Here is a 10611-nt window from a genome sequence, read left to right as displayed (position 1 = left end):
CGTAAAATCACATTCATATAAGGCATGGTAAAAAAAGCAAATTCGGTGTTTCAAAATGCTAGGCGTGGCAAAAAAACAGTTTAATTCAATGCTTCAAAATGCTTTTTAAGTAGCATTTTCAAAATACCAATTCTTTTTGCCACGCCTATTAGGAATGTAATCTCATGATAAATTTTGGCAAGCAATTCAAACTTTTGTCAACATTTGTTAAAAGAATATCAGAATTCTTTAAGTATATATTTTATTATTATTATTTTACGGTTCACCCGAACTCGGGCTCACAAACTCTGTTCCTGCTCTCATACGTATACGTAAGCAGAGCAGCAACCGCTCAACAGCGACAAAACGGAGGACACTCACGGCCGGCTGCTCCCCCACTCCAATTCCTCCCAACCCGCACGCAGCCAGCCCGGGCCGGCGATGGCGACCGCGCAGTTCCGACCCCTGTCCTCCTCCTCCTCCGCCTCCGCAGCCGCCCGGCCCAGGGCCTTCCGCGCCGCGCCGTCCCGCGTGGCCGCGGCGGCGTCGGCGTCGGGCGAGCCCGCGCGGCGGCTCGCGGCGGAGTTCGACCCGGCGGTCCCGCTGGCCTCCGCGGTGACGCCGCCCAGCGGGTGGTACACCGACCCGGGGTTCCTCCGTCTCGAGCTAGACCGCGTCTTCCTCCGCGGGTGGCAGGCCGTTGGTACGCACACTCGATTCTGCGCCCCGATCCCTTCCCTGGCACAGTATTTCCTTCTAGTTTTCAGGAGGAACAGTTGCGTAACGGGCGACCGATTGTAGATGTTGATTCAGTTTGAGCTGCATGCATCATGTGTTACTTTTCTGGGCACAGTGAGTTCAGGAGGACTGCTGAGTGTTCACTGGCGGCAGACTGGCTTGAAATGGATAGTTCAGGTCTCTGGTGATCAGGTCCCGTGGCTAACTTATTGGGATCATGGGCATGTTCACCGTATGGGATTAAAGCATTCCCTATTAATGCTAACATATTTGTAGTTTTGTAACAGGAATTCCTCGTCCCCTTCCACAGTTGTTGATTAATGTAGGATGTATCTTGTATTTGCACATAGATGAAGGAACCGATTAAATCTAGAAATTCATGAGAAGAAATTAGTCAAGTGCCCTCTTATAGGTCGTAACTGATTTGAAAAAATATTAGACGATATGTGGTGTGGCCGTGTGGGTGGTGATGAACAAATGCAACTGGGAAAGAAGTTAAATTGGGGCACAGCTGGGAGACATCATTTACGTTTACACGTATGGCCTATATTGTTTAAAAATAATAATTGAATTAATACCTTATATGACTTATATTAATCAATGAAAGGAGTACCTTACTGATTTGGCAGATCATTCAGTACAATTTGTGTTTATCTGTCTTCATTAGTTAATCGCTGTAGGTCCTTACTGAGAGCTTACATGGTGCCGACTTGCATGCTTCTTTTCCAGGTCACATAGGACAAGTCAAGAACCCAAATGATTTCTTCACAGGAAGGTGATTCGAGCTTTCATGCTTCTGCTACCTGAATCAATTCTACTTTCTACAGTATCTGATGTGCAAACCTTTTGTAAGTGTAAAGGTTCTTATAATATTTCTAAAACTTCCCACCATGTAATCTGCAACTTATCTTGCCAAAATTATTTGGATTAATGAAAACAGAAATAATTTGCTACCCATGGTGGTAGCTACACATGCCCCCAATGTTTATCTCTAATTAATTTGATAAATTATTTTGAAATATGAAAAATTACTCTATAGTGAAAATATCATGTTTTTGAACCAGCCAGGCAAGCAAACATGCAATTATACCAAAAAGGCAAGAAAAAAAAGACTGAGAGAAGTGAGAAACGTCCCTTCTACACAACGAGAAGACACTTGTGTCCGAAAGGTAACAAAAAAGACTAATAAAAGTGAGAAAAGGTCATTCATATACAAAACAAATGCACTTGTGTCAATGTCATTGAAACCCGATACCTCGTATATAAAAAACGACACTTATACCAAAGGGTGTGTAGCTACCACCATGCATACGAAATCGCCTCTCTTAATGAAAATTGTAAGGTGGGTTTAGGTCCCCCATAGACCTTTCATTTTTTTCTTTCCAAAACAAGGATCTGCATGCAAAACACTTGTTTGAAAGTTTGCAACTGTCAGTCATGGTTACCTCCAAATTATCTTCCAGTCATGGTTAACTCCAAATTATTGTAAAATAAGATAATTCATGCTGGAGGTCGCTAATTTTAATTGTCTAACAAGGTGAACCAACAGCCTAGGAAATGTAGAATTTGTGATATGCCGGGATGCAAATGGGAAACTTCAAGCTTTTCACAATGTGTGTCGTCATCATGCCTCACTCCTCGCATGTGGAAGTGGTCAGAAGACTTGCTTCCAATGCCCTTATCACGTGAGTTCCTTAATAAAGACCTTGTAGGTATGGTATATACTTGTGGTCTGTACTTGCATGTCATAATTTTTCTGCGACTTTCTAGGATAATCATCTGAATACTTAGGTTATTGACATCTGAGGTAAGAAATGTGGCCACATAACTTTTCTTCGAAAGTTGTTCAGTTGAAAATTTTCATGGGATGGAATCCACATGTTATTAACCAAAGATACTTTAAAATGTTAATATAACAATGAGGGAATACATCCATATGTCCCATGTGGGGATTAAACGTTTCAAGTTGAATTCTAAAGAAATTTGGTTTAATATTAGCTGGACCCCCAGCTTCTTGCCATCTCTACAGAACTGCCTGAACTAGAACAATTGCAACAAAACAACAGAACATCTGTGGATTTCATATGTTTATTAGTGTAATTTTCATTATTGAGGGAACTAAGTGTGGTGAAGCCTGTGCTTTCTAGGTTGTGCAGAAACTGAACTTCATCATCATATCATTACTTTTTATTTGTCCCATTTTTTGTGAGTCGGTAGCTAACTAGCTATACAATTTTGTAGGGTTGGACGTATGGTTTAGATGGTACCCTCCTGAAAGCTACAAGAATATCAGGAATCAAGAACTTTAACAAGAATGTATACCACAGCTCCTTTTGAGCCTCTATGCTTCTCAATCCTGCAAAATTGCACCTTATGCTTCTTTCTGGAAACAGGATTTCGGTCTTTTACCAATTAAGGTGGCTACCTGGGGACCTTTTGTGCTTGCCAGATTTGATGACTCCTCTCAAGATACTGTTCATGATGTGGTTGGAGATGAATGGCTGGGTAGTGCTTCAGATCTGTTGAGTAGAAGTGGCATTAACACTTCACTACCCCATATTTGCAGGCGAGAATATATTATCGAATGTAACTGGAAGGTCCATATTTTTTTGAAGTCCAATATTTTGATGACGTGTTACTGAAGCAATGAGATTCTCTTGAGTTTATCTTTATGCTCATTGTATTTTTTTGTCATGCAGGTATTTTGTGACAACTATCTAGATGGTGGATATCATGTTCCATATGCACATGGGGCCCTTGCATCCGGTCTTCAGCTTCAATCCTATGAAACACTTGTATAGTTTGTAAATCCCTTCCCTTCTGCAGTTTTATCTTGACAATATTTCTATTTTAGGTATAGTTGATTTGATGTCAACTAGTAATATTTTAATAACCAGTATGAATAGTATCTCTTTGTTTTTGTGTTGAAACTATCGAGTTATTACTTTTAATGAATCTTCATATCTGAACCAATGCCACTGCAATACTGAATTATTTCCTTGCAAACTTTTGTGTTTTTGCCTTTTCTAGGATGACTTCTAATTAGATGTACTTATCTCCAGACATACGAAAAAGTTAGTGTTCAAAGATGTGAAAGTGCCCCAGCAGAACAAGAAGATATCGATCGCTTAGGGACAAAAGCTACCTATGCCTTTGTTTATCCAAACTTTATGATCAATAGGTGCAGTGGGCATCCTTCAGAACTTGTTTCAGTTTTCTCACATTAGATGTATGCAGATACGAATAACTAATATTTTTCAGGTATGGTCCATGGATGGACACTAATCTAGCTGTCCCATTGGATGCAACCAGGTGCAAAGTGGTTTTTGATTATTTTCTGGACAAATCTCTTCTGGTATACATTCTCTTGATCTCACATATCCATTTTATGTTTTTCAGTACATACTTATGTACTGCCCATATGTTTTCACATGTCAATAACATAACGTGATGTCCTTTACTCTTTAGTATTTACACAACCCGGGTGGCACATTATTGTGATAATACTTTAATTGCAAACATGAGTACCTTATTGTTACATATATCGTGCTTATGTCTTGCTTGCACTTGATAAGATGAGAGTGATTTTGAAGAGCGTCTCTGCTTTATCCCTGAACAGAACATGGGGGCACAACATGATTGTAACTTTGTACATTATTAAGTGGCTGCTTTCGAGTTTGAATCTTGAACATACCTGGAAGCGTGTCTCTGCATTAAGAATGACTGAATGAGCTAAGATAGCGCAAACGACTTGTGAATGATAAGCAATACTAGAAGAAAGTAGTTGTGTGCCATGGCAAAGTCAAAGAAGCATAGTGTAGGAGCAGAGGAGGAAAGATAAGGCTATTAAGAATCACATTAGCACTTGTCATTTTCCGCATTGACGGGAAGTTAATGTAGTGACGGGTCTTTGCTGCTCAACTGAATTCCAATGCTGAGAATCACCAAAGTGGGAAGGAACTGTGCTCCTCTTCTTTGGTTGGGATGAATCCATTCATAATAGATGGTCGTACTGGTCTAAGATCTAAAAGCCGAGTTATGTCTCTGAATGGATGGTGATGTTAGCTTCATATATTAATCAAGTTTCCCTCTTAAACAAGTAGTGATTGTTACATTGCTACTCCCCCCGTAAAGAAATATAAGAGCGTTTAGATCACTAAAGTAGTGATCTAAATGCTCTTATGTTTGTTTACAGAGGGAGTACAATCTGAAATGGAGTATCCTTGAGATGCAAAAATTCTTTCCTGCTTGCCGTATACAATCTTCAGTTGACTCATCCGTATTGAATGTGCAGGATGACCAGGATTTCATCAACAGAAGCTTAAAAGACAGCGAACAAGTACAGGTATATGTCACGATCAAAGTATAAAACCGATGGTCAAGTCCAAAGGTAGCTTGATGCAATGTTGCCATCAATCACTAAGTTCGTATTGAAGTAGAGATCTCTTCTAACAATCACTGCATAGTAAATCACATAGTCTTCTAACTGCATTTACAAGATGGACTCAAATGTTGTTTTTTTTTTTATGTTCTTATTACGAGTGCCATGCTTTTTGTGTGATGTAGCAGTAGCAATACGCTAACATCAATAGATGCACAACACAAGTACAGTAGCCATGGCATGAGCCACAAAACACAACTGTGAACTCGCTTCTGTGGTGATACTGTAACAAGCGTAGTCCGGTGATGTTTGATGCGTCTTTTACCTGCTGCAGATTGAAGACATTGCACTGTGCGAGGGAGTCCAGCGGGGCTTGGCGTCGCCGGCCTACGGCGTGGGCAGGTACGCGCCGTCCGTGGAGATGGCCATGCACCACTTCCACTGCCTCCTGCACGCCAATCTCAGTGGCCAGTGATGATTATGTGCGGCACTTAATATTGTGTATATAATTGTGAAATGCTATGCTGGAAGCACATAGCCGTAGGACTGTAATTCTACAGTTGGTCTTCTTCTCCAATGGTAAAAACAGAGTGTTCGAACCATTGAAAATTGGGTATGCCAGGTGAAGCTATACAATAAAATGAGTGAACCGTGAAACGGCTTGAGCCATGAGAGCATCTCCAACACCCGCGCTATCGCCGCGCACGCAAAAACCCTTTTGCAGCGTCGAAATAGAAAATTTTAGCGTGCCGGAGTGCGCTGGCTCCAGCGGCGGCGGCAAAATATTGCACGTGCGAGCCACTTCAATGGACACGCTAAAACTCAGCGTACGTGAGCAACCGACGCTTGCAACTTGTTCATTTTGAAAAGACAATATGAATATTTCAAACATAAAAAAAGATATAACATAGTTTAATTATACGATACATCAACAAGCATGCCACATTAACCAACCAAGTTCAAAGTCAACCAACCAAGTTCATGACATAAAAAAAGTTCTGACAAAGAAATGACACATCAACAATCATGCCTCATCTTCGTCCTCCTTTTCCTCCGTTTCTTCATCCTCATCCGAAGACGATTCTTCCTCCTCCTCATCTTCATCATTGACGCGCACCGCATCATCATGTGGAGCTCAGTAGGTGTTGGCAAGATCTTCAACGGCATCATGCGAAGGTATGTGAGGAGGCACACCGGAAGACATGTGTCCACTCGAAGGTGCTCCCATGACTCCCATGAGAGACGCAAAACTCATGCCTCCTATGCCCCCCATGGTAGCTCCGAAGCCACCCATGCCTCCCATGCCGTCCATGGTAGCTCCGAAGCCACCCATGCCTCCCATAGTAGCTCACATGCCTCCAATGGCCATGCCTCGTTTTTGGATCAAGACTTCTTCTCGGGCAAGCTTGACGTACTCCTTTTGTTGCTCGTCGAGGATAGATGTGTCCATGATGAAGAACAAGTACTTCTCCCATTCCAACAATATAGTGCGCTCCTCCATGGCCAATTTCTTCTCCTCCAATGCCACCTTCCTCTCCTCGGCCGGCACCCTTCTCTCCTCGGTTGCCAACCTCCTCTGCTCGGCCGCCGCATCTTGGTTCCTTGCCATCTTCCTCACCTCATTCACTTCCTTTCTTGCATTCACAATAGCTTCCATATCATTGTTTATCTCATCATCTCCTTTCCTCTTCTTCTTTTCTTTTCCCTCTTTCTTGCCTCCACTTGGTCTATTTGGTTTGGAGTAGGCAACCGAGTTTGGTGTAGGGCTTCTCTTGCCGTCATCACTTGATGACTCTTCCTCATCATCATCCAAATCAATGGTTCGCTTGCGTTTGTTGCTCTCCTCACCAACACCTTCATGGGGCCTCCATTTCTCATCATCCTTCAACACATAATAGCAATGGGGGCAAGGTAAATGGTCTCCCTTTCTTGATCTTTCCTTTCTTGCTCTTCTTCTCCTCTCCTTGAAATAAGTTTAGTGCAATAGTGAGCTACAAACAAAAGAACAAGTTAGCACTTGAAGCACCAAAGAAGAAGCATGAACATGGAAGAATCATGAAAGAAATGACACTTACCCTATCTCGGTCATTAGTGCCACTTGGGTTAAGCGTGTCAACCGCCTTAAGTGTGTGTGCCCACTTTTGACAATCGTTGTTGATTGTCGACCACCGGGAGCGAAGAGATCTTTCGTGCGGTCAATTCCACTTTTGTTCTATAAATCAAAGTGCTCCTTCATCCGGATACAGTATGCATCTCTACTTTGGTCCCCTCCAACCGTGGCATCCCTAGACACTTTCAACCATGTATTGCATAGCAAGACGTCTTCATCCATGGTGTAGTTGCCGGCTCTTCCTTTTGGTGCATCGACGATACCCTCACCATCCTCGTCCACCTCAAACTCATGATCATCTAAATGCACATCATTGGTTTGAGACCAATGGGAATTGTTGGAGCCAACACCCATAGTAGTCATGTATGTCTCATCATTGAAACTACAAAGTATATACAACAAACAAATATAAGCTATCCATATGTATCTATTCATGTAAAAAAACAATGAAAAAAAGTGGGTGAAAACATACCTTGTGGGCATTCCATCGAACACGTTGTGCGCATTGGCCGCTGGCGGTGCAAACGAGCTCGCCAGCGCTTCATACGCATCCGCATCCATCGCACGACGTGCAAGTTTCTTTTTCGGCGGCCTAGTGGAGCCATCCACCGCCTTCTTCTTCTATCCGGACACCTTCTTGATGGTCTTCTTCACCACTGGCGCATTTGGAAGCTTTGAGAGGGGGCATGTGTCATGGCGGGCGCCGGCTCACCGCCACCCACCGAGGTCGGCGGTGGCGCCATGAAAAGGCTGCGCACGAGACCGGTGCTCTGAGGAGCTCCGGCAAAGACGAGCCCAAAGCTCGCCGGGCTAGGGTTTGCACCGGCGCTTGCGGCGGCGGCGACAACAGCGGAGGGATTACGGGCGTAGGAGGCGCTGAGGGGGATGTCGGCGCAGCTATCCACCAAACCGTTTCGACAGCGGCGACGCGGGACATGAGCGGAGTGGCAGCGCGAGTGCTCGAGTGTGCAACACGCGGTAGCGGGCGCATGAAATATGGGACACGCGATGCCGTCTCGCCCCGCGTGCTGAACCGTTTATGCCGCGCGCGCGTTTTTTGCGCCTCCGCTGGAGCGCCCGGAGCGGATGTGCGTGCGACATAAAGCCGCTTTTTCCAGCACGATGCTTATATAGCGCGGTTGTTGGAGATGCTGTGAAAAGACCTCCGAAGCTTGATTTTTGACCATATTTCTCATCACTCGTCAGTCAAAATTTAGGCAGAAGCTCAAAGAGGTTAGGAACGGATCTGCACTTTTTCAGTCAGAAGAAAAAGTGACCATGCGTGGATACATGGGGTGTCGGGGCCTCCGATAAAGCATGGTTGTGGTCTTCGCCAAGGAGATCTTGTTTTTCCGTTGTTGTTTGTCCTAGCCGTTGACCCGCTCCAACAGCTTCTGAACAACGCCACCTCAAAGGACCTCCTACACAAGATTCGTGGTCGTGGTGCCACAATACGCACCTTTCTCTATGCGGATGATGCGGCGGTCTTCATGGCTCCCATAAGAGTGATGTTGATCGTCTAGCGCAGATTCTACACTGCTTTGGCGAGGTCACGAGCCTCACAACAAACTTCCAGAAGAGCTCCGTCATACCAATTAGATGTGGTCACATAAATCTAAGGACTGTCCTTCATAACTTGTCAGCTAAAAGGCCCTCCTTCCCAATGAGATAATTGGGTCTACCCCTCTCAGTGTGGAAGTTGAAAAAAGTGGGCTTTCAGTTCTTAAAGGACAAGATCGCAGCTAAGCTCGCCCCCTAGGATGGTGGCAACACCACTGTCATTGGACGCACCACCCTCGTCAAATCAGTTATTTCCTCACAAGTGTTTTATTACATTACGCCTCTAGTGGTACCCCCAAGCACCCTCTGTAGCACAGACAAACTTCAAATAGCTTTCTTTTGGTCAGGCTCGGACAAGACAACGGGAGTGAAATGCAAGGTGAATTGGGACATGGCAGGTCATACGACCGTGGAGGCCTTGGAGTTCTCAACACAGACAAGTTTGCATGAGTTTTGCGTCTTTGTTGGCCTTGGTTCGAATGGAAAGAACCCTCCAAGTTGTGGGTTGGTATGGGCAACCCATGTGATCGGCACAATCTTGACTTCTTCTGCGCATCAACCATCATCACAGTTGGGATGGAGCAAAAACCGCTTTTTGGGAGGCTCCCTGGATCAATGACAGGAAGCCTAAGGAGATTGGTCCACTCATTTTTGCGGCTTCATCCCGCAAAAACGGGAAGGTTAGAGAAGCGTTGAAGAACAATGCTTGGGTGGCCAAGGTAAAACTTTCTGAAAACTTCACATTGGAGCATATGCGTCAGTTCGTGATCCTCTGGACGCCCATCCAAGGCCTTCATCTTGACGACGACGCTGAGGATGACATTGTCTCGAAGCACTCAACCAGTGGACACGACTCTGCGGCCTCCGGCTACGCGGCTCAGTTCTTTGGAATGGTTCACTCGCCCATGAAACATATGATATGGAAAATTGGAAAGCTTGGGCCCCTCCCAAGGTCAAGTTCTTTTCCTTGCTGGCTACTCAAGATTGGATTTGGACAACCGATAGGCTGACCAAGCGTGGATGTCCCAACTGTGATCTGTGTCCACTATGCAAGCAAGTTCAGGAATCCGGCCCACACCTCTTCTACAAATGCTGGTTCACGCTCACACTTTGGAAATTGATTAATGGCTGGCTTCTTTTGATAGACTTTGATACTTCGGATTGGCACCTTCCGAACTCCATAAGCGAATGGTGGTCCAAGAGATTTGATGATCGTACGCCAAACAGAAAGGCCATGGCGTCCCTGACAATGCTTATGAGATGGATCATCTGGAAGGAGGAGAATGCCCTTATTTTTTAGCACAAATGTACTCCAACATCTATATTTTCAACAATATTAGGTGTGAGATAAAATCGTAAATTATGGACGGAGCGAAGCATCTGGGAACTATAATACCCGAAGAGTGATGCTTTAACATTTTGGGTCTTGTAACACCAATTCTATCGTCTTCTTAATGAATATACGAGACAAATCTTTCTGACTCGTTTTTTTTTTTAAAAAAAAATGCCCGCATACATCGTTTTCTTCGGGTAGATGGTGATGAAACGATTCGTCGACGACCTCATTGCGTGCGAGGCGACGGAGTCGCCACTCTCTTGTTGTTCCGGATTATGGAATAGCGGAGACTTTCAGATAGCAAGTAATCAACTGTTATTTTTTCTTTTTTTAAGAATCATGCACTTCCTTTATTTAAACTTTCCCACAGGGGATCTCGTCACACAAAACCTGAATAATACAGTACAATCTGGTAACAGTAATCAACTATTACGAGACGGGAGGAACATCTATCCACTTTGTTCAAACTTCCGATCACGGGCAGGCAAAAAAAAATGAAAACAAAAA

General features: G+C 44.1%; 1 protein-coding gene across 1 annotated transcript; it reads left to right on the top strand.

Moving 5' to 3' along the window:
- Window positions 1-358: 358 nt before the first annotated feature.
- Window positions 359-5767, top strand: LOC123411537 (choline monooxygenase, chloroplastic). The gene is made up of 10 exons (XM_045104503.1): window positions 359-682; window positions 1447-1492; window positions 2267-2402; window positions 2959-3033; window positions 3111-3314; window positions 3417-3512; window positions 3780-3898; window positions 3979-4072; window positions 5012-5062; window positions 5433-5767. The coding sequence occupies exons 1-10, from the start codon at window positions 421-423 to the stop codon at window positions 5571-5573; spliced, it is 1224 nt and encodes a 407-aa protein (XP_044960438.1). The 5' UTR covers window positions 359-420; the 3' UTR covers window positions 5574-5767.
- Window positions 5768-10611: the final 4844 nt, after the last annotated feature.

Source organism: Hordeum vulgare, chromosome 7H (genome assembly GCF_904849725.1).
Source record: "Hordeum vulgare subsp. vulgare chromosome 7H, MorexV3_pseudomolecules_assembly, whole genome shotgun sequence".
Classification (NCBI taxonomy): Eukaryota; Viridiplantae; Streptophyta; class Magnoliopsida; order Poales; family Poaceae; genus Hordeum; species Hordeum vulgare.
The sequence above is the reverse complement of the archived record's forward strand: the minus strand, read 5'-3'. Positions and strand labels throughout refer to the sequence as shown.

What these genes read in the sequence shown, in the direction of transcription:
- LOC123411537 (XM_045104503.1), top strand. Translation starts at nt 421, where the DNA reads ATGGCGACCGCGCAGTTCCGACCCCTGTCCTCCTCCTCCTCCGCCTCC. An exon ending in AATGATTTCTTCACAGGAAG is followed by an intron (nt 1,493 to 2,266) that starts GTGATTCGAGCT and finishes GTGAACCAACAG; the next exon opens with CCTAGGAAATGTAGAATTTG. An exon ending in AAGACAGCGAACAAGTACAG is followed by an intron (nt 5,063 to 5,432) that starts GTATATGTCACG and finishes TACCTGCTGCAG; the next exon opens with ATTGAAGACATTGCACTGTG.